Source organism: Erinaceus europaeus, chromosome 2 (assembly GCF_950295315.1).
Source record: "Erinaceus europaeus chromosome 2, mEriEur2.1, whole genome shotgun sequence".
Classification (NCBI taxonomy): Eukaryota; Metazoa; Chordata; class Mammalia; order Eulipotyphla; family Erinaceidae; genus Erinaceus; species Erinaceus europaeus.
Genome location: NC_080163.1, coordinates 188,048,035 through 188,075,219, shown reverse-complemented (window position 1 = coordinate 188,075,219; position 27,185 = coordinate 188,048,035). Strand labels below are relative to the sequence as shown.

Here is a 27,185-nt window from a genome sequence, read left to right as displayed (position 1 = left end):
ATCAGAAAAGGTCACAGCAGCAAATGCTGGAGAGGATGTGGGGTCAAAGGATCCCTCCTGCACTGCTGGTGGAAATGTCAATTGGTCCCACCTCTGTGGAGAACAGTCTGGAGAACTCTCAGAAGGCTAGAAATGGACCTACCCTATGACCCTGCAATTCTCCTCCTGGGGATATATCCTAAGGAACCCAACACATCCATCCTAAAAGATCTGTGTACACATATGTTCTTGGCAGCACAATTTGTAATAGCCAAAACCTGGAAGCAACCCAGGTCTCCAACAACAGATGAGTGGCTGAGCAAGTTGTGGTCTATATACACAATGGAATACTACTCAGCTGTAAAAAATGGTAACTTCACCGTTTTCAGCCGATCTTGGATGGACCTTGAAAAAATCATGTTGAGTTAAATAAGTCAGAAACAGAAGGATGAATATGGGATGATCTCACTCTCAGGCCGAAGTTGAAAAACAAGATTAGAAAAGAAAACACAAGTCGAACCTGAAATAGAATTGGAGTATTACACCAAAGTAAAAGACTCTGGGGTGGGTGGCTGGGTGGGGAGAATACAGGTCCATGAAAAATGATGAATGAAATAGTGGGGGTTGTATTGCTAAATGGGAATCTGGGGAATGTTATGCATGTAAAAAAAAAAAAAAGAAGAAGTAGAAACGCAAAACAGAAATTGACTGAGTTTGGAGTATGGCACCAAAGTAAGAAAGCAGAAGTATACTAGAGTTTGCAGTGAGTACCTCCCTAATACTTCCTCTCCACTTTTCCAAGCTTTGGGTCCATGATTGCTCAACAATTTGTTTGGCTTTGTATGTTAACTCTCTTTTCAGTCTCCAGGTTCCAGGTGTCATCAGGATGCCGGCCAGACTTCCCTGGATTGAAGACACCACCAATGTGTCCTGGAGCTCAGCTTCCCCAGAGCCCCACCCTACTAGGGAAAGAGAGAGGCAGACTGGGAGTATGGACCGACCAGTCAACGCCCATGTTCAGCGGGGAAGCAATTACAGAAGCCAGACCTTCTACCTTCTGCAACCCTCAATGACCCTGGGTCCATGTTCCCAGAGGGATAGAGAATGGGAAAGCTATCGGGGGAGGGGGTGGGATATTGAGATTGGGCGGTGGGAATTGTGTGGAGTTGTACCCCTCCTACCCTATGGTTTTGTTAATTAATCCTTTCTTAAAAAAAAAAAAAACACAAGTCGAACTTGAAATGGAATTGGAGTATTACACCAAAGTAAAAGACTCTAGGGTGGGTTGGTGGGAGGGGAGAATACAGGTCCATGAAAGATGATGAATGACATAGTGGGGGTTGTATTGTTAAATGGGAATCTGGGGAATGTTATGCATGTACAAACTATTGTATTTAATGTTGAATATAAAACATTAATTCCCCAATAAAGAAATAAATTATTTTTTAAAAAGGGAAAATAAATAAATATAATAAAATAAAATAAGTTTTAAAAAAAGAAGAGGAAAAAAAGATTTAAATAAAAGAAGTGTGGGCCAGGAAGATAGCATAATAGTTCTATAAGACTTTCATGCCTGAGACTCTGAGGTATGAGATTCAATCTCCAGCACTACCATAAGCTAAAATTGAGCAGTGCTCTGGTCTCTCTGTCTTTTTCTCTGTATCTCTCTCAATAAGGAAATAAAGGTTTTTTTGTTTGTTTGTTTTTACAGAAGAAGAAATTCAGGATTAGGGCAAGAAAGATACCTCACCTGGGAAGGTGCCTGCTTTGCAAGGTACACACAATCCAGGTTCCAGCCTGGCCCCCACATGGGGAAGCTTCTGTGTTGGGAATGTCTCTCCGGAGGAAGGAAGGAAGGAAGGAAGGAAGGGAGGGAGGGAGGAAGGAAAAAAGTAAAAGAAAAATGTAGCCCAAGGGGGCAGACAGTGGTGCAACCAGTTAAGTGCACATAGTATGAAACAGCAAGGAGCTCGAAAGGATCCTGGTTCGAACCCCTGGCTCCCCACTTGCAGGGGATTTACTTCACACTCAATGAAGCAGGTCTGCCGGTGTCTTTCACTCTCTCCTCCTCTCTGTTTTCTTTCCTTCCTCTCTCAATTTCTCTCTATCCAATCCAATAAAAATGGAAAAAAATGGAAAATGGTCACCAGGAGTAGTGAATCCATACTGCCCAGCCCCAGCAATAACCATGGAGGCCAAAAAAAGTACAGCACACCTTACAGTGAGGCTGGAGATCAAGAGCTATAAAGGATAGAGTCAATGGAGGAGTCCATCTCTTTCACATAAAAGTTCCTGTCAGGTATTTGTCCAGCTGGAGGGGGTCCTGTCATGGTCAACAAATCCCTGGAGCCTATTGTCTATGTAACTTAGAGACCAAATCATGAAGTCCTATCTTCTCTTCAAGGTCTGCATGACAAGTCGACTTCTGGCTTTAATTTTCTTTAGTATTGGGCCAAGTGTATATGTGGAAAGCAGGATGGAGTCTGGAACGTTGTCATTTACAAGGACTGCCAGTTTGGTCTCCTGAACAGGGTGCTTGGTTACACATTCCTCAGACTGCATGTAGGATTTGTACACGAGTTTTCACTTTATCAATGAAGTTTTTCTAACTGGAAAGTGGCTTCAAAACTCTGAGCCCATTTCCTTCTCTCTGCAAAAAAAGGAATCATCTACCTGTGAAGATTTCATGACTTGGGTCGATGAGATAGCAAGCACATCTGGATAGTGCTACTGTGTTGACACCGCAGGACCCTCCTGCAGCCCAGCCCCCAGCACACTGGACAAAGCGTCAGCGCTGTGGTGTCCTTCCTTCGCTCTCTGCCTGTCTTCTACCTTAAAAAAAAAAAAAAAAAAAAAGGGAGCCGGGCAGTAGCGTAGCGGCTTAAGCACAGGTGGCGCGAAGCACAAGGACGGGGATAAGGATCCTGGTTCGAGCCCCCGGCTCCCCACCTGCAGAGGAGTCGCTTCACAAGCGGTGAAGCAGGTCTGCAGGTGTCTATCTTTCTCTCCCCCTGTCTTCCCCTCTGTCGTATGCTTTACATTGGCTTGTTCTAGCCCTCCCCATCCAAGAGAATTGGATGAGTCCTGTTAATTTCGCGGGCCTGCTGGGCCCCGCCCCGAAGAAACCCAGAGAGAGGGTTCCCGAGTGACAGAGTTCCTGAGTTTCTGAGTTCGAGAGTAAGGGAGAGGGTTCCTGAGTTCCAGAGTAAGAGAGAGTGCTTGTGCCGCCGCAAAGAGACAGCCGAGTTCTGTTTGGTGATTAGTTTGTCTTAGTTTGTGAATCGTTGTTCCTGAATAAAGAAATACAGCTGCCCTGCCCAGCTGTTGTCTCCGCGTCTCTGTTCACCACCGTGAAGCTAGCCCGGCCAGCTGGAGCCGTCCGGAAATTTTAACAACACCCCTCCTCTCTCCATTTCTCTCTGTCCTATCCAACAACGACGACATCAATAACAACAACAGTAAAAAGCAAGGGCAACAAAAGGGAAAATAAATTTAAAAATTAAAAAAAAAAATCGGGGCAGGGAGAGAGAAAACAGAGTGAACCGTGAATGGGCCATGGTATACAGCATCAAAACAAGAAATTCTGGGGGTGAGGGAGGAGAGAGGGACGGAAGAAAACATTGGGGACCACAGTGAAGTTATACTTATGCACAACGACTGCATTGTAAAACACTAACGCCCAATAAATAGTATTATTATTATCATCATCATCATGGGGGGGGAGCAGGGAGCAATGAAGCCCTAGGAATGATTCCTCCATCCCACCCACCCCAGCCCCCCAAAAAAATTGATGAGTGGATGCAGGGGGAAATGTGAGCACGGGGCCTGGATTAGGTGCGCAGCTCTCCCCTGGTCCCCGGGTGTCTCTGCGGCCCTGACAACCGAGGTCTGGTAAACACCAGGCGGCCTGAGGCTGTGAAGTTCCAGGTTCCACCACCCCCCCCCCCCCGCCCCCAGCACCACCATAAGCCAAATGTGAGCAGTGGCCTAGCAAATGAACCGAGTGATCTGCTAAGTGACTGGTTAGACCAAGGCGGAGGAGCGGGGGTGGCCCGCAGCCCGGCCCTGCACGCCGCGCGAGACACAATCCGCCCGCGTGCACACCTAAAAGGGGCTGTGGAACCCGGCCCAAAGCTCCTCCAGCTTCGCCCACTGAGAGCGCACAGGATTCCGTCACTTGCCTCTCTTCCTTCTCTGAGAAACACTCGGGTGGAAAAGAAAAGAAAAGAAACTGCAGCGCCACCTACTGAAGAGCGAACACACGCGCTCCGCTGTCGAGCAAGATGGCGCCAGCGCGCTCTACTACGCACGCGCACCACTCCTGGCTCCACCCATACACACATACATACGCGCATGCGTCTGCCTGGCGGGGCGAGACGAAGCCCAGCGCGAGGTCTATGCTTCACTCCACCCAGTCCCGCCCATCCAGCCGGCTTTCAGCGCCTTCTTAAACTACATTTCCCAGACTCCACTGGTCTTCCGGCTGCGTCAGCGGAAACGGTGACTAGATCCTGCCGGGCCGCACAGAAGCTGGCTTGGTCACTATGGAGGAGATAGGCATCCTAGTGGAGAAGGCACAGGTCCGATGGGGTCAAGCTCCGGGGAGAGGGCTAAGCCGCCGACATGAGAGGTTGCTGAGTGATGGCGGGGGTCCCAGCTCGGATCTGCATGATTTCGGGGGCCGCGCAGAACAGCTCTGGGCTCTCCGGAGGCCTGGCGGATGGCTGCGTGGAGATAGAAGCCAGGAAGGCTGGGGGACACGGGCATGACTGACGTTTGGGGATGGGGCTGAATGATTTTGAAATATGTCTGGGAGTGCATTTTGGCAGCTGTGGCAGAGAGGCTCCGGGTACAGATGGGGCGATCGGGGGTGAGAATGATGTATGGGTCTCGGCCAGGGGGCCGAATGGTGTCCGAGGCTGGGTTGGGGGGTGGGCTGATGTTCAGGACTTGCTGGGATGTATGATCTGACCGAGTGATGTTTGGCGTCAACCAGGATGTGAGGGTCTCCGTGACAGGGACCGAATATGAGTTGGGGTCCTGTGATTTGAAGTATCTTTAGGAAGGGAAAGGGGGTGATGCGAGAACTGCTTGAAGTTGTGGTGACATTACCAGCCTACTTAAGAGCCATGTGGCTTTAAAAACCAATGGAGGGGGAGTAGGGTGGTAGCTCAGCGGGTTAAGCGCAGGTGGTGCAAAGCGCAAGGACCGCCATAAGGATGCGGGTTTGAGCCCCCGGTGCCCACCTGCAGGGGAATCACTTCACAGGCCGTGAAGCAGGTCTGCAGGTGTCTATCTTTCTCTCCCCCTCTCTGTCTTCCCCTCCTTTCTTGATTTTTCTCTGTCCTATCCAACAACGATGATATCAATAACTACAACAATTTAAAAAAGGGCAACAAAAGGGAATAAATAAATATTTAAAAAGAAAGAAAGAAACCTATTGAGGGAATTGAGGTCTGGTAAGGAGTTGATGTGACGTTTTGTGCGGGTTGGATGACATAGGGGACATGTCAGGAGTACCTGTCATAACAAAAGATCTGTGTAGGAGACTTCTTAATATAAGAGGCTTGTTAGGTGCTAAGTGAAGTAACATCAAGAGTCTGGGAGGTTTCTAGAGTGTATTTGGAGGTGCTGAATAATGTTGGGAGCCTGCTAGGGACTAACAGGCTCTGGATTCTTTCATGAGGAAGCCCCTCTTCTTCCAACCAACGTTTTCCTCCTTGGCCTAGGATGAGATCCCAGCTCTGTCTGTGTCACGGCCCCAGACTGGCCTGTCCTTTCTGGGACCTGAGCCTGAGGACCTGGAGGACCTGTACAGCCGCTACAAGGTACATGCAACCCCATCCTGGGTCCCTGTATGCGCCTGGATTCCCACACTATACCCCACTGTCACACACATACCTTCTACCACTTCCTGGCTCAGCAAGGCCTGGTGCTACTCCCTTACTGTTCCCCTCTTTGTTCACAGAAGTTGCAACAAGAGCTAGAGTTCCTGGAGGTACAAGAGGAGTACATCAAAGATGAGCAAAAGAACCTGAAGAAAGAATTCCTCCATGCCCAGGAGGAGGTGAAGCGAATCCAGAGTATCCCACTGGTCATCGGGCAGTTTCTGGAGGCTGTGGATCAGAATACAGCCATCGTTGGCTCCACCACAGGTCTGAGGGAGCCTCATTCAGTGGCTATTAACTGTTTCCATCCATGGATCTGGAACTGTGCTAGTACAGCAGCAAACAAGGCAGGAAAATATAGATATGTTTTCTGAGGATTCTGACCCTTGGCCTAAAAGTGAAAATCTATTTTGCATTTTCTTTGTCTATACATACAGATGATGTGTGAATGTAACTTTGTATATAGATATATGATATATACATGTATACACAGAATTTTTCGCTAAAAGGTATTTAAATTTTTTTCCCCCTTTTACCAGAGCACTGCTCAGCTCTGGCATATAGTAGTGATGGGGATTGAACCAGGGACTTTGGAGCCTCAGGGATGAGAGTCTCTGCAGAACCATTATGTTATCTACCCCCATCCTAAATTTTATGGTTTCCATTTAGTTTTTTTTTTTCTTTTTTTCTCCAGGGTTATCACTGAGGCCCAGTGCCTGCACTACGAATCCACTGCTCCTAAAGGCCATTTTTCCCATTTTGTTGCCCTTGTCACCCTTGTTGTTGTTGTTGTTATAGCTGTTGAATAGAACAGAGAAACTGAGAGAGGAGGGGAAGACGGGAGAGAGAAGATAGACACCTGCAGACCTGCTTCACCGCAGGTGGGGAGCCAGGGGCTCGACCGGGATCCTTGAGCCAGTCCTTGTGCATCGCGTCATGTGCCCTTAAACCTGGTGCACTACCACCCTGCCCCTGTCTATTTTGTTTTTAAGTTATGTTTTGGCTATGGTCCTCAAAATTGATTTCACTGCTGGCCTAGGACCTACAGTTTTGTGTTTATGTAAAAAGGCTTTTATGTCTGAGGCTTAGGAGTTCCAGCTTCAATCCCCATCTCCATCATAAGCAAGAGCTGGCCAGTACTGGGGGGGGGTGGGGATTAGCAAATAGAAACCATACACTTTGAAAACAGGAGTGGGGTGGTAAGAGATTGGGCTCTGGTGACTGTCATTAACAGGTGTCAGACACTGTATCCTATGATGCACATTATCTGTCTTCTGCTTCTGGCTTTTGTTCCTCTGCACTGGGCCAGGTTCTTATAAAGGTGTAGAAAAGTGTGTGTGACTGGGCCTGGTATTTGACTAGTGGGCTGATAAGATAATAGTAAGGAGAGAAAGGTAATTCAGAGTGACACCTGTGTCTTTGATCTGTGGGCCTTAGGAATAGCGGGGCAATCCACGAGATGGTAACATGGGCAGTGAAAGAGTTTGGAGAGGGTGAGGACAGTCTAGAACAGCATAGGGACAGTGCCTGTGAAGTTGCTGAACAAACAGCCCTGGGGATCAGAGAGAGATTGCTGCTGGAAAAACATGGGTGCCTCGCTACCTTAGGTGAAGAAGGAACATTGGGGGAGTGAGACTGGAGACTGAACAAGCAGGGAGGAATCTAGAGAGAAAGGAGGCAGGAGCGGAAGGTCTTGGTAACTGATGGGTCATAGTGGCTGCCAGGTTGTGGGGGAAGGAGAGAAAGGCCCAGGATGAGGTGTAGGGTTCTGCCAGGTAAATGGGGCCTGGGGGGCCTCCCTAAGACAGATCCAGGAAGAGCAGCACAATTTGGGGGAAGGTACTATAAAAACATAGGGGCCGGGTGGTGGCATACCTGGTTGAATACACACAACACAGTGGGAAAAGACCCAACTTCAAGCCCCCAGCCCCTACCTGCAGGGGAGAAGCTTCAAAGACCAGAGACCTGTTGTGGTCTGAGCAAGAGACACTCTGGCCTGGAGGGTGTAGCTGTGAGCTTAGGGGGGGGCATCACCTCATCTCACTCTCCCCTTTTTGCTTCCCAAAGGCTCCAACTACTATGTGCGCATCCTGAGCACCATTGACCGGGAGTTGCTCAAGCCCAACGCCTCGGTGGCCCTCCACAAACACAGCAATGCCCTGGTGGATGTGCTGCCCCCCGAGGCCGACAGCAGCATCATGATGCTCACTTCAGGTAAGGGGGGCCGGGGGGGGGACCAAGGAAGACCCAGAGGGGTTTGGGGGAGCACGGCTGGAAACCCTAGCTCCACTCTCTCCCTGCAGACCAGAAGCCCGATGTGATGTATGCAGACATCGGGGGCATGGACATCCAGAAGCAGGAGGTGCGGGAGGCCGTGGAGCTCCCACTCACACACTTCGAGCTCTATAAGCAGGTGGGAGCCAGAAGTGGCAGACAAGTGGGAGGTGCCCCAGTTGGGGACAGGGTCTGCCACGGACTCATCCTTCTTTCTCTCCCTCTCTCAGATCGGCATCGATCCCCCCCGAGGTGTCCTCATGTACGGCCCACCAGGCTGCGGGAAGACCATGTTGGCAAAGGCTGTGGCTCATCACACGACAGGTGAGCTGCCCAATCCCTCCTTGCCTGTGTTCTCCCAGTTCTGCTCCCTGCTCTCATCTCCCCCAGGAAGTGACACCACACAGTCGGGCCAGACAGCTAGCTCACCTGGTAGGACATGTGTTCTTTCTTGCCTTGCATGCAGCCCAGGTTCAAACCCCACCACACAAAGACCAGAGCAAGGATCCCAGTTTGAGCCTGCAGGTGTCTGTCTTTTTCTTCCCCTATCTTCCCCATCTCTCTTAACTTCTCTCAGTCCTATCAAACAACAAAAATGGGGAAAATAGCCGCCAGGAGCAATGGATTCGGAGTGCAGGCGCCAAGCTCCAGCAATAACCCTGGAGGAAAAATAAAAAGATAAAAGTGGGAGGGTTGGGTCTGTCCCCTCTGCCTGGGCCTCTCTAATTGGCTTTTCCCCCAAAAGTAGGGTGTCAGGTAGACAGGGCTCTCCAAGAGGGGAAGTAGCTCTGTAAGGGGCCAGGAATGAGGAAGTCTAGACTCCACAAGGGCAGGAACTTTGTGCATTTGCCATGTAGTAGAACTGTGGTAGGTGCTCAGAAAATAGCTCTTGCCTACCTGGCTGAAGAACAGGCTGTGTTGGCAGGTTCTAGAGGTATAAGGCTGAAGCCCTGAAGGGAAAGACATGAGTATAAATAGTCTCAGTGCTAATCTAAGAGCTTTGACTAGCTGTTCCATGTGCAGGCTGATTTTAGACTATCTGGATTTGATAGAAATATTACTCAAGGGTGGGGATAGATTGCATAATGGTTATGCAAAGATGTGTGTGTGTCCCAGTGTGTGTCTCTCTTGCTGAAGTCCCAGGTTTAATCCCCCATACCATCATAAGCCAGAGCTGAGCAGTGCTCTGGTAAAAAAAAAAAAAAAAAAAGCCACATACACAATAATTTTTTACGTGCCCTCATTTTTTTAAAATATTTATTTATTTCCTTTTTGTTGTTGTTATTGGAGTTATTGTTGCTGTCATCGTTGTTGGATAGGACAGAGAAGTGGAGAGAGGTGGGGAAGACAGAGAGGGGGAGAGAAAGATAGACACCTGCAGACCTGCTTCACCGCCTGTGAAGCGACTCCCCTGCAGGTGGGGAGCCGGGGTTCAAACCGGGATCCTCACGCCGGTCCTTGTGCTTTGTGCCACATGTGCTTAACCCGCTGCGCTACCGCCCGACTCCCAACATACCCTCGTTTTAAGAAATAACGTGAACCCGGTTCGAACCCCGGCTCCCCACCTGCAGGGGAGTCGCTTCACAGGCGGTGAAGCAGGTCTGCAGGTGTCTATCTTTCTCTCCTCCTCTCTGTCTTCCCCTCCTCTCTCCATTTCTCTCTGTCCTATCCAATAACGACAACAACAATAATAACTACAACAATAAAATAAGGGCAACAAAAGGGAATAAATAAAATAAATATTTAAAAAAAAAAAAAGAAAAAATAACGTGAAGTGAGACAAGTTAACTTAATCCTAATCCATTTTTACTTAGCCAGCATACTAAAAAATGTTATTCTCCCTGACTGCAAGGAGAGATAGTGCAGCAGCACACCAGACTTGCATACCTGAGGCTCCAGGAATCCCATATTTAATCACTGGCACCACCATATGCCAGAGCTGAGTAGGACTTTGGTATCTCTCTCTGGCTACTTGGAGAAGGCACCCAGAAAGGGATAGCCTCAGAGAATTCCCACTTCTGGTGAGAGCAGAATAGGCCCTACAAGAGCCCTCCCCCCCAACCCCCATTTAACCTGTGTCACCCTATCCGCAGCTGCATTCATCCGGGTCGTGGGCTCAGAGTTCGTGCAGAAATACCTGGGCGAGGGCCCCCGCATGGTCCGGGATGTCTTCCGACTGGCCAAGGAAAACGCACCTGCGATCATCTTCATAGATGAGATAGATGCCATCGCCACCAAGAGATTTGACGCCCAAACAGGGGGTGAGTGACTCCCAAGCAGGGCCTGGCATCTTGGGTAGGTTTGACTCATGGGATGCACTGGGCTGACTGTGTTGCCCTTTCTAGCTGACAGGGAGGTTCAGAGAATCCTGCTGGAGCTGCTGAATCAAATGGATGGATTTGACCAGAATGTCAATGTCAAGGTCCGGAATTTGGGGTGGGCACAAGGAAGTGTGGTTTGGGAATATGGTGTGTGTGGGGGGGTGGGACTTGGTACTTGAGGGGGGCAGGTGTGAAGATGGGAAAGAGGCTGTACGTGGGTGCTGGGTCTGAGCTAGCCTGTTGCCAGGTGATCATGGCCACAAATAGAGCAGACACTCTGGATCCGGCCCTGCTGCGGCCAGGACGTCTAGACCGCAAAATCGAATTCCCACTCCCCGACCGCCGCCAGAAGAGATTGATCTTCTCCACTATCACCAGCAAGATGAATCTTTCTGAGGAGGTTGACTTGGAAGATTGTATCCTACTCTAGAAGTTGGGGGGTGGGAGTCGGGCGGTAGCGCAGTGGGTTAAGCGCACGTGACACAAAGCGCAAGGACCTGCACAAGGATCCTGGTATGAGCCCCCAGCTTCCCACCTGCAGGGGAGTCGCTTCACAGGCAGTGAAGCAGGTCTGCAGGTGTCTATCTTTCTCTCCCCCTCTCTGTCTTCCTCTCCTCTCTCCATTTCTCTCTGTCGTATCCAACAACAATGGCATCAGTAACAACAACAATAATGATAACTACAACAAAACAACAATGGCAACAAAAGGGAATAAATATTTTTTAAAAAATAGGAAGTTGGGGGGTGAGAAGTAGGTCATGCAGACGAGAAACCAAAGTGCAGGGCCAAGGGGTGGTGACAGAGACAGCCCAAGAGTTGCCTTCAGGCTCCGGGCACTCACCTCATCATGGGGCGAATGGTTTCCTTAAGCCACTCGCTGCAGATGTAGCCCGGCCAGACAAGATCTCAGGAGCTGACATCAACTCCATCTGTCAGGAGGTGAGCGATGGCATCTCTGTAGATCCAGGCAAGGGGCTGTGAACATCTTTCTTGTTTGCTATAATCCTCCCATCCTTTGATGCATCCCCGTGGTCTGGGGTTCTATCTGTCTCTCCCTCTTCATCACTGGGAAGAGGAGTGAAGGAAGTACTTTCTTTCTTCCCTCCACAGAGTGGAATGTTGGCGGTCCGAGAGAATCGCTACATTGTTCTGGCCAAGGACTTCGAGAAGGCATACAAGACAGTCATCAAGAAGGACGAGCAGGAACATGAGTTTTACAAATGATCTCCAGGAGGGCCGGGACCTTCTCTCACCTCCCCAGCCTCTGTCCCTAAACTTCACTTTGCCCAGGATTGGTCTAGTCAATAAATATGTTAAGAATGAATTTCTTTCCTTCTTTCTTTTTTATTTTTGGTGTGTGGGGGAGGCGTGGCACCTGTTTCTTTCTCTTTATTTATTTAACAAAAATTAGTTTACAAGATTGTAGGATTACAGGGTATATATAGTTCCACACCATATCGACCAAAGTTCTGTCTTCCCACCCGCCCACCTCCCAAAGATATCCACCAGAGTTTTCACGAGTCTCAGAAGCAGACTGCTTGCAAATTCATGTGTGTCTATTCTCCAGACTCCACATATGAGTGAATATGCGTATATTTTATTTCTTCTTACAAGTTTAGCTCCTTTGGAGAATCTGAGATTTGTATAGAGCGAGGATACTACACGGCCTGGGTTCCAGCTTGAGAGAACAACGCAGACCAAATTAAGAAACTTAGGGGAAGGAATGGACAATGGGCCTCAAACTATAGCCTCTTCTTGACCACAAAATAAAGAGACAGAAAGAGAAAGGCACCGCAGCTTCCTCCTGTATCACGGCCGTGTTGTTTTGTTTGTTGCCTCCAGGGTTATTGCTGTGGCTCAGTGACTGCCCCTGCGGCTACAGACAGACTATGACCCACATAGTCAAAGACTGCCACCTCTCCAGATTCAAAGGAGGTCTCGAAACTTTACATCAGGCTCAACCTGACGCTGTTGACTGGCTACGGAAGAAGGGCAAACGCTAGAAGAAGTGCCTGCACTACAAATCCACTGCTCCTGGAGGCCATTTTCTCCCTTTTTTGTTGCCCTTGTTATTGTTGTTGTTGCTATATAGGACAGAGAAATCAAAAGGGGAAGAAAAAAATAAGACACCTGCAGAACTGCTTCACCACATGTGAAGCGACCTCCCTGCAAGTGGGGAGCCAGATGCTCAACCCCGGATCCTTAGGCCGGTCGGTCCTTGAGCTTCATGCCATGTGCCCTTAACCTGCTGTGCTACCACCCAGGCCCCTGTTTATTTTGTTTTTAAACCAAAGCACTGCTCAACTCTAGCTAGCACAGAACCTCAGAGCCTCAAGCATGAAAGTCTTTTGGGAGCCAGGTGGTGGCACACTAGGTTGAGCACACATGTCACAGTGCACAAGAACTAGGGTTCAAGCCCCCACCCCTCACCTGCATAAGGAAGCTTCACGAGTAGTGCTGTGGGTGGCTCTGTCTCCCCCTCTTTTCCCCCCCTCCTCAATTTCTCTGTCCCTATCCAATAATCCTTTTAAAAGAAGGTCCTTTTGCATAACCACTGTCTCTGACGTCATGTATTCCATAGTAACATTTCTTTGAGGTGGTGCCCAAGGTTGAGTATATCTAAGTTACAAGTGACTGTTGGAGTCCTGGGAAGTGGCTCAGCAGTGGAACAAACAGGTATTTGTGAGATCTTGTTTTCAGTCCTTGGTACAACATAAAAATGGAGTGATCTTGTTTCTCTCACACACAAAATAAACAATAAAAAGATTAATTTTTAAAAGATTACTGATTGGGGGTCAGGCAGTAGCGCAGCGGGTTAAGCACACAGAGCAAAGCGCAAGGACCGGTGTAAGGATCCCGGTTCAAGCCTCCAGCTCCCCCTCGGGATCGCTTCGCAGGCGGTGACGCAGGTCTGCAGGTGTCTGTCTTTCTCTCCCCCTCTCTGTCTTCCCCTCCTCTCTCCATTTCTCTCTGTCCTATCCAACAACGAACGACGTCAACAACAACAATAATAACCACAACAAGGTTACAACAACAAGGGCAACAAAAGGGAAAAAAAAAAATGGCCTCCAGGAGCAGTGGATTCATGGTGCAGGCACCAAGCCCCAGAAATAACCCTGAAGGCAAAATAAAAAGACTACTGATCATTTAAAAATAGATAGGTTAGGAGGCCCAGGCAGAAATCATTACACACGAAGCTCATGCTGCTGGAGCAGGGACTCATCAGAACTGCAGATGCTGAGACCCAGAGGCATGCAGGGGAAAACAGTGATACACCCTCCAGAAATTAGTATTGGTTCTACAGGTGCACCACTGCCCAGCCCTTGCCTGAACTCTTGCACGCAAACCCTGTGCCCTACTGCTTTACTGCTTTACTGTGCCCTACTGCTTTACTTTTAACAAACTGTATTTTTATGTCCTTTTTTTTATGTTCTTATTTTTGTCTTGACAAGAGCACCTTTCAGATGTGTGAGGGGGATAGAACTTGGGACGTCCGAGCCTCAGGCAAGAATCTTTCTATAACCATTATGCTACCACTTCTCCCCCTCCCCCTTGCAGTATTTTTTTAAACCAGAGCACTGCTCAGCTATGGCCCGTGGTAGTTCAGGGAATCAAACCTAGAATTTGGAGCCTCAGGCATCAAAGTCTGCATGATCATTATGCCATCTTCCCCACCCTGTAAACATTTTTTCAAGTCACTACAATCTGCGTTTTTCTCTCTTAATAGACTACATGGGGGCTGGGCTGTAGTGCAGAAGGTTGAGCGCACATGGCGCTAAGTGCAAGAACTGGAGTAAGGATCCTGTTTTGAGGCTCCAGGTCCTCACCTTCAGGGGTGTCGCTTCGCAGGTGGTGAGGCAGGTCTGCAGGTGTCTATCTTTCTCTCCTCTGTCTTCCCTTCCTCTCTCGATTTCTCTCTGTCCTGTCCAACAACAATAACAACCACATGGGCAACAAAATGGGGGAAATGGCCTCCAGGAGCAGTGGATTTGTAGTGCTGGCACCGAGCCCCAATGATAACCCTGGAAGCAAAAAAAAAAAAAAAAAAAAAAAAAATATATATATATATATATATATATATATATATATATATATATGGCTTCAGTGGTGGGGAAATGGCTTAATGCAAGCAGAACTTGCATACTTTATGCCCCGGATTTGATCACCAAAAAATATATATATTGGACAGATCAATTGCAGATTTTTATTTATTTATTCTCTTTTGTTGCCCTTGTTGTTTTATTATTGTAGTTATTATTGTTGTCATCGTTGTTGGATAGGACAGAGAGAAATGGGGAGAGGAGGGGAAGACAGAGAGGGGGAGAGAAAGATAGACACCGGCAGACCTGCTTCACCACTCGTGAAGCGACTCCCCTGCAGGTGGGGAGCCGGGGCTTGAACCGGGATCCTTACGCCGGTCCCTGTGCTTTGTGCCACCTGCGCTTAGCCCGCTGCGCTACCGCCTGACTCCCAGTTGCACATTTTTTATCCAAATCTTTAACACATTCAACATGTACTCTATTCCACAGAAGAAATGGCTTTTGGTCAATCATGAGTCCATTGGCACCCACGGATGTGCCTCCTTCAGAATCAGAACTGTGCGTGTGTGTACACACACACACACACACACACACACACACACACACACACACACACACACCCTTCACCGGCCTTGCCTGCTGCACCAGCCACTCAGCACGTCACTCACTTACCACTGCAGGCAGTCACAGCGCAGCACAGCCATGATCTGCTGCTGTCACCTCACTGCTCATAGCACAAGTCACCCGCCCCGCCTGCTGCCTCCTTGCAGTAAGAGGCCGCCTCAGCTTGGATCACACCTACATCGCTCACGAGACGGACAAGGGGCGACACAGCCAGTCTTTAACCTAACAAACAGCCAAGAAGTTAGCAGAAGCAGGACACCCTCAGACTTAAATGCCTGGGGCCTGCAGTCGCAAGTTCTATCCCGGGCACCCCCTCATGCCAAAGTTGTGCGGTGCGCCAGAGTGTACCAAGCGCCGGGCTGTCAGGGAAAGAAAAAAGACAAATCCCGCCCGGCGCAGGATCAGACTGCACCCACAGAGACACTCGAAGTTCCTGCAATAACTCTGATGCGCAGAGAAGAGAGGAACTGCCCACCCTCAGTTCACTGCCACCAACCCCTCCCCGAACCCACCCGAAGTCCTACCTCGGCGCGAGCCTGCGTCTGCGCGTTAGCGGACGCCTGCGCACTCAGAGCTTGAAGACTGGATTTTGATTGCGAACTACATTTCCCAGAAGGCGCCGGGGCTGTGTTGGCCACGCGCCTCTGTGGTTCGTTCTTGGTGGGTCAGCCCCCCGCAGGTGAATTAGTTGCCTCCTGGCAAGAATTCGACGCGAGGTGAGAAGGAGCCGGAGTCTTGGAGGTAAGTGTCATACTGAGGCTGCCTCCTAATATGAGGACTCCCGAGCCAGGGGCGCTTCGTGTCCAGAGCCAAAGGCCTACAAGAGGCACAGAGGAGGGGTTTTGCTTGATGGGTGGGGTGTATGGGTGCATCTGTCAGGACCAGGTCGGCCCCAGAGATGGTGGATGCGGTTGAGAGACTGGAGCTTGGCTGTAATGCGTGTCATTGGCCCGCGTTGCTGCTGCTCCCCCCGCACTCCCATCACAGTTCCCAGTGACTGCAAAGAACAGTGTCCCCAAGAGCGAAGTCAAGATCGACCCTTCAGATGAAGGTTCCCGGCGAAAAGGCAGGTCTTGGGTTTGGGGTGGGACTTTTTTTAGAGCGAGAAGTGACCCTAAGATAGACTCCTGTGACGGGATGATGAGAGGGTCCCTGTAGTTGTGGATGCCGCTTCTCTCTCTCTCTCTCTTTCTCTCTCTCTCTCTCTTTTAACCACAGCTTTCGTACTGTAATCCTGTCACCAACCTCTATTTATCGTTTTTAAAAAAAAAAAGTAGGATCCGCAAGATTGCTCACCTGGGATGCTGCCTGCTTTGTCACAAAGGGAGCCCAGAGCATTCTGGGAGCTGTAATACTAGCTGTGGGAGGACGCCTCATGGACAAGTGCATTTTGCAGTAGAAAAGGTTACCTTTTTCTGCCTTCCTATCTATTGAGTGCAGATAGCATACCTGAGCCAGGAAAGATACTCGGTTTGGGATAGAGCAGCCCATTCCCTGCTCTAGAAGGTGAATAAAGATGGAAAAGGATCTGCCCAGTGCAGGGCACACAGTTCAATGTCAGCTATGAAATCAGGATCATTAGAAATTGAGATGGGGGGGTCGGTTGGTAGCGCAGCGGGTTGCGTGCACGTGGCGCAAAGCGCAAGGACCCCCGAAAAGATCCCTGTTCAAGCCCCTGGCTCCCCACATGCAGGGGAGTCGATTCACAGGCGGTGAAGCAGGTCTGCAGGTGTCTATCTTTCTCTCCCCCTCTCTGACTTCCCTTCTTCTCTCCACTTCTCTCTGTCCTAGCCAACATCGAACGACATCAACAACAGCAATGATGACCACAACAAGGCTACAACAACGGGGGCAACAAAGGGGGGGGGGGAGCCTCCAGGAGCAGTGGATTCATGGTGCAGGCACCGAGCCCCAGCAATAACCCTGGAGGCAAAAAAAAGAAAAAAAGAAAAGAAATTGAGATGGACCAGAGACCCTTCTGGAGTAACTGGTCCGGCTGTGTGCAGGGATCTCTGCTTTGTGTCTGCACAAACATGGGTGGTTCCCCTGCTACAGGGAGGGTTTGACCCCCTAAAAGCCTGTGTCTGCTCAACTATATGTGCGGAACCGTGGAGTGAGAAGTAGAAAGAAGGCAAATCAGGATGCTGTTAATTCCAGTTTTGGGGGGGAGTTAGGAGACAAGCCATATCTCAAAGCTACATGCTCTTTCCCCAGCCCTGGTTTCTCTGGACTCTGTTTCTCCAGTGGAGGAAGCCCAAGGAGAACTGGCAGGTTCTTCCAACTCTGAAACCAGCCATGGCCCTTGTAAGTTTGTATTTCTCCTTCTTGAGATTTGGCTTTGAATTCATGCAGTCGTTATTATCCTGACTCTTCGTTACTAAGACAACCCTAGTGCTGAAACTACAGCCCATCACAGTGAAAGGTGATACCATACACACCCATTTGTCCCTCCTGTCTCTAACCTATGCACACCTGTCAGCCTCCATCGAGGTGCCCAGTCTCTCAGAAGCTTTAATGGAGCAGTGAAAAGTGAGTTCCCTTAAGGAGAATATCTGAACTTTCCTTGTCAAAGTCATGATTTAGTAACACAGAAAAGACAGCTTATGAGCACCACAGATAAGAATTTTTGCAGGCTGATAATATATATAGGCTTCAGTGCTGTGTTCTGTATGCAGTAAGGGTTCATACCTTGAGAACCAGATTTTGATTAAGGCCTGAACACAGAGATTTCATGGCTCTACCTAGAGGGGGCCTGGAAGGACACATAAAAGGATAAAGGTCGGGAGTTGGGTGGTAGCGCAGCAGGTTAAGTGCATGTGTCGCAAAGCACAAGGACCGGCACAAGGATCCTGGTTTGAGCCCCCGGCTCCCCACCTACAGGGGAGTCACTTCACAAGCAGTGAAGCAGGTCTGCAGGTGTCTGTCTTTCTCTTTCCCCTCTGTCTTCCCCTCCTCTCTCCATTTCTCTCTGTCCTTTCCAACAACAATGACATCAGTAACAACAACAATAATAACTACAACAATAAAACAACAAGGGCAACAAAAGGGAATAAATAAATAAATATTTTTAATTATCTCTAAAAAAAGAAAATATTTATTTATTTTAGTAAGAGAGAGATTGAAAGATAGAGATAGAGAAAGTGAGAGAGAGAGACACCAGAGCACAGCTCAGCTCTGGCTTATGGTGGTGCTAGGGAATGAACCTCAAAGCCTCAGGCATGAAGTTCTTTGCATAACCATTATGCTGTCTCCCTAGCTCAACTCCTATTTCTACAATAGAGACTTTAGAGTCCTTTGGGGGCAGAGGATCTTTTTTTTCTTTTTAATTTTCTGAAGGAAAAAGAGGATGGTGGAACTCTTATTTATTTAGAATTTAAAAGCAGGTGCATGTTAAGTAATGTGCTTATTTATTGAGTTTCATTTCACTGGAAAACTCTGAAGGACTGTATGTGATACAGCACAGACCATGGAGTCTCTTATTTTTATTGGTTACTTACAAGAAGCATCAAAGAAATTATAAAACGTCTTAAATTGGCAAAAAGCAGAATGGTTTGTTTTAGGGGAATAAAGGAAGTAGGAAAATCTGCATAGGACAGCATCCCTAATAAGGGATAGTAGAACTATTAAGTCTCTCTAAACTAATCTTTGGTTTTTGGGGGTTTTTTTTGTTTGTTTGTTTGTTTTTTACAAAAAGGAAACACTGACAAAATCATTGGATAAGAGGGGTACAACTCCACACAATTCCCACCACCAGATCTACATATCCGATCCCCTCCCTGGTAGCTTTCCTATTCTCTATCCCTCTGGGAGTATGGATCCAAGGTCATTGTGGGATGCAGAAGGTGGAAGGTCTGGCTTCTGTAATTGCTTCCCCACTGAACATGGGCATTGACAGGTCGATCCATACTTCCAGCCTGCCTCTCTCTTTCCCTAGCTAGGACCCCTAAAGGAATCTAAGCAGATTTATAACTGCAATGTGCAACAATTTACATACTCCCTGTTCACATCAGGTATCAAATTTGGCTGTGGCCTGGAACTATGGAATCCATTAACAGCTGTCAATGTTTGAGAAGTTATAGATCTCTGCTGGCCATGCAAAATAATAAGGCCATGAGTTGTACAAGCCCTGGCATGCCGAGATATTTTTCCTGGTCTGTTTCCTGTTTCTCTACATGAGGCCAGTGCTCCACTCAGCTGTGGTATATGGGAAATTAAACCTAGGACCTCTCGGGCCTCCAGCATGCTCTAATGCTATCTCCCAACCTCATTTATAACAATTTTTTTATATTTATTTATTTTTCCCTTTTGTTTCCCTTGTTGTTTTTCACTGTTGTTGTAGTTATTGTTGTTGTTATTGATGTTGTTGTTGTTGGATAGGACAGAGAGAAATAGAGAAGGGGAAGACAGAGAGGGGGAGAGAAAGACAGACACCTGCAGACCTGCTTCACTGCCTGTGAAGCGACTCCCCTGTAGGTGGGGAGCCGGGGGCTCGAACCAGGATCCTTACGCCAGTCCTTACCACATGTGCTTAACCCGCTGCACTACCACCTGACTCCCTAAAGCAATTTTTTAGTAAGCCGGGATAGCTTACCCAGTAGAGCGCATCCTTCACCATGCACTAGGGCCTGGGTTCCAGTCCCTGGTACCATCTGGACTGCATGCAAAGGAAAAAACTTGAAGAGCAGTGGAGTGGTGCTGTGGTATCTCTCCTTCTCTCTATAGTCTGTCTCCCCTTCTGTGTCACTCTCTCCCTCTCTGTCTCTCTACCTTAAATTCAAAAGCAAGAGCCTGCTGGGAGCAGTAGAATCATGCAGGCATGAAACTCCCGATGGGTCAAAAAGTAAAAACAAATCTTAGAACAGGGGTCTGTCCTTTCAGATATCCTTGGAATTCAGGGACGTGGCCATCGACTTCTCCCCAGAGGAGTGGGAGTACCTTGGTCCCTCTCAGAAAGCCTTGTACAGGGATGTGATGTTGGAGAACTACAGCAACCTGGTCTCATTAGGTAAGACTGTCTGTCTACTCAGGGGGCCGCAGCCTGACACCGTGAGACTTTATGGTTTCTATAGTGGTGGATTGAGTGAACAATGTGTATTTACAATTCTAATAAATGGAACCCATTTTAGAAGAGACAAACTCCCTTTTAGTCTACTTTATAGTCATAAATTATAATCTGAACTTTACATTTTTCTATTGGAGTCTCAAAGCTTTTTTAGGAAAGTCATTGTTGGGACTGGGCTGTGGACCAGCCGGCAGAGCACACATCACCATGCTTGAGGACTTAGGTTCAAGCCTCCAGAACCCATCTGCAGTGGGGAAAGCTTCACCAGCAGTGAAATAGTGCTGCAGATGTCTGTCTCTGTGTCTCTATCTCTGTCTGTCTCTCTCTCACTCTTCCCCCATCTCTCTTTCTTTCACCCTCTGTCAATTAAAAATTGAATATATATGTTTTGTTTGTTTTGAAAAAAAGGACTGCTGGGACTGGGTGTTAGCATACCTAGTTGAGCACACAAGTTACAATGCACAAGGGTCTTGTTTGCTCTAAACCATATGGCATTTCTTTTTCTCCTGAGCAGGGTGTTCCATTCCTAAGCCAGAGGTGATTACTTTGTTGGAGCAAGAGAAAGAGCCCTGGATGATAAAGAGAGAAGGGACCAGAAGTGTGTGCACAGGTGAGTGGTGGCAGATCTGGTGAGAGCAGGTGCCATTACATTGTTATAAAAGGGAAGGGGGCAGAGACAGGTGGTAGGGCAGGGGGTTAACCGCACATGGCGTGAAGCACAAGGACAGGCGCCAGGATCCCAGTTCAAGCCCCCGGCTTGCTTCTCACTTGCATGGGGGTCGCCCCATTCGGCACCAAGCCCCAGAGATAACCCTAGAGGCAAAAAAAAAAAAAAAAGGGAAAGGCAAAGCCTGAGATGTTGTTTGGAAAGTTCCCTCAGTGGCTCTTTTTTCTATGGAGTAAAAGGTCTGAGATCTGGGAAATTTTAAGATCCTTTCAATACGATCTACCAAAAGAAATTAATCTTGGGAGTTGGGCAGTAGCGCAGCGAGTTAAGCGCACCTGGCACACGGCTCAAAGACCGGTGTAAGGATGCGGGTTCGAGCCCCTGGCTCCCCACCTGAAGGGGAGGCAGTGAAGTAGGTCTGCACATGTCTATCTTTCTCTCCTCTCTCTGTCTTCCCGTCTTCTCTCCATTTCTCTCTGTCCTATCCAACAACGACAACATCAGTAAAAACAATAACAACTACAACAACAATGAAAAACAACAAGGGCAATAAAAGGGAAAAAATAAATATTTTAAAAACTTTTTTAAAAATTCATCTTTATCTCCATTTGCCATGCTTGTTGTTTCTTTCCTTTTATATTTCTTGTGCATTTCCTCCTTCCTCTCTTTCTTTTCTTTTTTTTTTTTTAATTTAAAATCTATTCCCAGGTTCAAAACTGGCTCCCACTACACTGGAGAAATAGCAATACTGTGATATCTTTACCTCTGTCTCTCTGTCTGGAGCAGTGAAGCCCCAGTGAGAACAACAGAAAAGTTGTATTTTATTATTTAAATCATATGAGAGTGCCAGGCAGTGGTGCAGCTGGTTGAGCACACATACTACCATGCATAAGAGCCCAGCTTAGAGCCCCTGCTCCCCACCTTCAGGGAGAGAATGCTTCTTGACTGGTAAAGGAGATCTGCAGGTTGTCTATCATTCTCTCTCCCTCTCTATCTCCTCCTCCCCTCTCAATTTCTCTCTGTCCTATCAAATAAAAATATTAGAAAGGAAAAGGAAAATGGCCCCTAGGACCAGTGGCTTTGCAGTACTAGCAGTGAGCCCCAGCAATAACCCCGGTGGCAATTAAAAATAGTAAATAAATAAATACTTCATATGAGAAAGAAGTCAGTGTACCACTCCAGATGTGCAACACTGGAGATGGAACCAAGAATTTTAGACAGACACGTCCTGTGCTTTGCTATTTCCCCTGGGTTGCTATCTTGTTTTATATCTATTATACCAGAACACTGCTCAGCTCTGGTTTCTGATGCTACTGGGGGGATGGAACCTTGACCTTCAGAGTCTACCCTAGACCCAGAATAATCTCGTATTGAGATTCGTAGCCTAATTACATCTACAAGGGCCTTTTTTCTCCTTCTTCTTCTTCCTCTTCTTCTCCTTCTTCTTCTTCTTCTTCTTCTTCTTCTTCTTCTTCTTCTTCTTCTTCTTCTTCTTCTTCTTCTTTCAAATTAGGTCATATTCACAAGCACTGGGACCACTATTCAACTCACTACATCTGGGAATAATATTTATTTTTTCCCTTTCTAACCTTGGTGCCATTTCCCTCGCTTTTCTACTACTACTAGCCAGCACCTGCTGTACAATACACAGTGCCTGCTTACTAAACAGAAAACAGCCATGGCCATGCATAGACAGGAATGTCAGCACTAGTGGAGATACTGAAAAAAGTTAAAAGAAGACAATTTTATGACACATAACATTTTTATGATATTCAAATTTTAGTGTCCGTAAGAAAGGTGTTCCTATCACTCAGCCACACTCATTCAATTTGTGTTGTCTGTGACTGCCTTTACACAATTACAGTAGAGCTGAGCAATTAGCACAAAGACCATATGCTCTACAAAGCTTAATCTTTTACTATGTAGTTCTTTACAGAATAAATTTACTGACCCATTCTCTAGACCTCTACTTCCAGTATATATTTATTTCCTTTCTTTCCTTCTTCCTTCCTTTCTTTCTTCCTTCCCCCCACCTCTCTTTCTTTCTTTGTTTTGTTGATAGAGATAGAAGGGGAGGTTATGGTGTATTGCACCAAAGTAAAAGACTCTGGGGTGTGTGTGTGTGTGTGGGGGGAGTACAGGTCCAAAAAGGATGACAGGACCTAGTGGGGGTTGTATTGTTATGTGGAAAACTGAGAAATGTCATGCATGTACAAACTATTGTATTTACTATCGAATGTAAATCATTAATCCCCAATAAAGAAATTTTTAAAAATAAATAATAGTGATCTGGGAGGTGGCATAGTGGATAAAGCATCAGACTCTCAAGCAAGAGGTCCTGAGTTCAATCTCTGGCTGCACATGTACCAGAGTAATGTCTGGCTGTTTCTCTCTCCTCCTATCTTTCTCATTAATAAATAAATAAAATATTAACAAAATAAATAATAGAAAAAAAATTTTAAGTAAAAAAAATAGAAGGGGAGATTAAACGCACATAGTACAAAGTGCAAGGATCCCAGTTCAAGGATCCCCGGCTCCCCACCTGCAGGGGGGTTGCTTCACAAGCAATAAAGCAGGTCTGCAGGTGTCTGTCTTTCTCTCTCCCTGTCTATCTTCCCCTCCTCTCTCAATTTATCTCTGTCCTATCCAATAAAATGGAAAAATGGCCTCAAGGAGCAATGGATTTGTAGTGCTAGCACTGAGCCCCAGTGACAACCCTGGAAGCAAAAGAGAGAGAGAGAGAGAAAGACAGAGATACACACACACCTGCAGCACCACTTCACAGCTTATGAAACTTCCCCCACCCCACTGATGGGGGTCAGGGTCTTAGACTAGGATCCTTACACATGGTAACACGTGCACTCTGCTGGGTGCTTCACCACCCGGCCCCTATATGTATTATTTTTAGTTATTTTTAGTTTACTTGTCTTCTTTTTTTTTTTTTTAACCAGAGCACTGTTCAGCTCTGGCATATGGTGGTGCAGGGGATTGAACCTGGGGTTTTGGAGTCTTAGGCATGAGAGTCTCTTTGCATAACCATTACGCTATCTACCCTCCACCCTTTAGTTTACTTATTTTTACTATAAACTGCAACCCATCATCCAATCCCATACAGAAAGATCACATTGCAACATTTGTTTCCTTTTTTGCTTTTATTTTTCTTGCAGATTTGGAGTCTAACTATGTGACTGAGAAGTTATTTCCAGAAACTGAGATTTATGACACCTATTTGCCTCAAATGCAGACAGTGGAAACCAATAGGATCTATATCCACAAGGACAATATTCTCAGAAATAATTTGCAATATAAATATGAATTAGAGAGACAAGAATATCAGATGGAATGTGTTAGTCAAATGATAATCCAAAAGCACGTCTCTCTTCCTCTGCATCACAAAATCCATACAAGAGAGAAACCTTATGAATGTAAGCAATGTGGGAAGGCTTTTAGACAACAGTCATACCTAATTCAGCATACAAGGATTCACACTGGGGAGAGACCCTATAAATGTAAGGAATGTGGGAAGGCTTTTTGTCGTGTGGGAGAGCTCAGAGTACATCAAACAATTCATGCTGGGGAAAGACCCCATCAATGTAACGATTGTGGAAAGACTTTTAGACTTCATTATCACCTCACTGAACATCAGAGAATACATTCTGGCATAAAACCCTATGTGTGTGAAGAATGTGGGAAGGCTTTCATACGTGTTAGAGACCTTAGAATACACCAGACAATTCATGCTGAGGAGAGACCTTATGAGTGTAAGGAATGTGGGAAGGCCTTTAGACTGCGTTATCAACTTACTGAACATCAAAGAGTCCATACTGGTGAGAGACCTTATGAATGTAAAATATGTGGAAAGACTTTTAGGGTACAACGACATGTTAGTCAACATCAGAAAATTCACATTGGTATAAAACCTTATAAATGTAATGAATGCGGGAAGGCCTTTAGCCATGGCTCATACCTAGTTCAACATCAGAAAATTCACACTGGTGATAGACCCTATAAGTGTGAAGAATGTGGCAAATCCTTTAATTTTCATGCAGAACTGACACGCCATTATAGAATCCACACTGGTGAGAAACCCTACGCGTGCAAAGAGTGTGGAAAAACCTTTCGTCTTCAAACAGAACTCACTCGCCACCATAGACTTCACACTGGCGAGAAACCCTATGAATGTAAAGAGTGTGGGAAGGCTTTTATTTGTGGCTATCAACTGACTTTACATCTGAGAGTTCATACTGGTGAGAGTCCCTTTGAATGTAAGGAATGTGGGAAAAATTTTAGTAGTCGCTATCATCTTACCCAACATTACAGAATTCACACTGGTGAGAAACCCTATGAATGTAAGGAATGTGGGAAAGCCTTTCGTCTTCGAGCAGAACTTACCCGCCACCACAGAATTCATTCTTGTGAGAAACCTTATGAATGTAAGGAGTGCGGGAAGACGTTTATTCGTAGCGGTCATCTCTCATCACACCAGCGAATTCACACTCACGAAAACACTTACGAATGTAAGGAATGTGGGAAGATTTTTAGTCGCCGCTACAATCTCACCCAACATTATAAAATTCACACCGGTGAGAAACCCTATGAATGTAATGAATGTGGGAAAGTCTTTCGATTTCAGACCGAACTTACTCAGCATCACAGAGTTCATACAGGTGAAAAACCCTATAAATGTCAAGAATGTGGAAAAGCCTTTATTCGTAGCAATCATCTAACTCAACACTACAGAATCCACACTGGTGAGAAACCCTATGAGTGTAAGGAATGTGGGAAGGCCTTTAGTCGACATTATCATCTAACTCAACATCACAGGATCCATACTGGTGAGAAACCCTACATGTGTAGTGAATGTGGGGATGCTTTTATTTGTAGTTATCAACTTACCTTCCATCAAAGAATTCACACAGGTGAGATTCCCTATGAATGTAAGGAATGTGGAAAAAGCTTTAGTCGTCAGTATCATCTTACTCAACATTTTAGGCTTCATACTGGTGAAAAACCTTACGAATGTAAACAGTGTGGGGATGCCTTTCGTCTTCAAGCAGAACTTACTCGACATTACACAATTCATACTGGTGAAAAGCCCTATAAGTGTAAAGAATGTGGGAAGGCCTTTAGTGTTAATTCAGAACTTACTAGGCATCACCGAATTCATACTGGTGAAAAACCCTCTAAACATGAGGAGTGTGAAAAAGCCTTTATTCACAGCAATCAACTAACTTTACATCAGCGAAGTCATGATAGTGAAGGAACCCTATGCGTAACGTAGAGAGCAGAAAATGTCTTTTGGAATAGCGGAGAACTCATCATAATTAAGAAGAAATATTATTTGTTTAAAAAAAAGGAGAGAAAATTTTTTTGTTGTTTGGAGAACAATGGTCTCTCAAGATGTAAGTATATATTTCATGCTTTAAATTTAACAGAAATAGCTTTACACATTGTATATTAAGGGGGAAAGTTGAAATGGTGTAGTATCCCCTGGTCTTGGTCAAATTTCAGTTTATTGGTACAGGTGCAGTACATCTCCAACCAAAGTGAAGGTCCCCTTCACAATATGGTTGACTAGTAGTACCCTTATACAAAATACAATACAATAAAAATTACCAGAAAAATTAAATGGAATAAAAGAAACACAAAATGAAAGTGCCCGTTTTTTTTTTTTCAATATTTATTTATTCCCTTTTGTTGCCCTTGTTTTATTGTTGTAGTTATCATTGTTGTTATTGATGTCGTTGTTATTGGATGGGACAGAGAGAAATGGAGAGAGGAGGGGGAGGCACAGAGGGGGAGAGAAAGACAGACACCTGCAGACCTGCTTCACCCCCTGTGAAGCCACTCCCCTGCAGGTGGGGAGCCGGGGTTCGAACAGGGATCTTCACGTCGGTCCTTGAGCCACCTACACTTAACCCACCGCGCTACCACCCGACACCCTAAAGTGCCCATTTTTAACGACTGAATTCAACAGACCTAAATTAGCTCTATCAAATCCCCCCAATAAAGACATCCAAATAAATAAATAAGTAAAATCTACATTTGTTGGAGGGAAAAAGTTTCTAAATGCTTCTTCTCAATGTCTTTTGCATACAAGAAGCAGACTGGGCCAGCATTATGCACATGAATCACAATTTCTCTTTAAAGAGCAGTATGATTATATTAACAATATATACGTTAATGTAATAAATAAGGGGAAGGACTTCAGCCATAGCTCATCTTTACTTCATTATCATTACACCACCTCTCCCTGGGCCATATTTGGCAAGATACTTCTTCCTTCTGTGCCTCAGTTTTTAAATAATAACAATAGTACCTACCTAATAG

General features: G+C 46.5%; 3 protein-coding genes across 9 annotated transcripts in view; 2 read left to right on the top strand and 1 right to left on the bottom strand.

Moving 5' to 3' along the window:
* The window catches only part of FCGBP (Fc gamma binding protein), an 86,532-nt gene extending 83,517 nt beyond the window's left edge, over positions 1-3,015 (bottom strand). Inside the window, exon 1 of the mRNA XM_060185930.1 lies at positions 2,653-3,015. The gene's annotated coding sequence lies outside the window, so the exon portion shown is untranslated. The remainder of the gene's footprint in view (positions 1-2,652) is intronic.
* Positions 3,016-4,421: 1,406 nt separating this feature from the next.
* On the top strand, positions 4,422-11,786 carry PSMC4 (proteasome 26S subunit, ATPase 4). The gene is made up of 11 exons (XM_060185931.1): positions 4,422-4,559; positions 5,709-5,807; positions 5,948-6,134; positions 7,935-8,081; positions 8,171-8,280; positions 8,372-8,465; positions 10,235-10,402; positions 10,487-10,563; positions 10,710-10,878; positions 11,346-11,401; positions 11,573-11,786. The coding sequence occupies exons 1-11, from the start codon at positions 4,524-4,526 to the stop codon at positions 11,684-11,686; spliced, it is 1,257 nt and encodes a 418-aa protein (XP_060041914.1). The 5' UTR covers positions 4,422-4,523; the 3' UTR covers positions 11,687-11,786.
* Positions 11,787-15,698: 3,912 nt separating this feature from the next.
* ZNF546 (zinc finger protein 546) lies at positions 15,699-26,510 on the top strand. 7 transcript variants are annotated; one of them, XM_060185924.1, is made up of 6 exons: positions 15,699-15,867; positions 16,114-16,192; positions 17,341-17,430; positions 20,005-20,131; positions 20,703-20,798; positions 24,023-26,510. In XM_060185924.1, the coding sequence occupies exons 2-6, from the start codon at positions 16,172-16,174 to the stop codon at positions 26,134-26,136; spliced, it is 2,448 nt and encodes an 815-aa protein (XP_060041907.1). In that variant the 5' UTR covers positions 15,699-15,867; positions 16,114-16,171; the 3' UTR covers positions 26,137-26,510. The 7 variants fall into 7 exon arrangements, with proteins under 7 accessions (XP_060041907.1, XP_060041906.1, XP_060041912.1 ...); XM_060185923.1 differs by having other exon boundaries at positions 15,699-16,192; XM_060185926.1 differs by lacking the exon at positions 16,114-16,192 and having other exon boundaries at positions 15,702-15,867.
* The last annotated feature ends 675 nt before the right edge of the window (positions 26,511-27,185 follow it).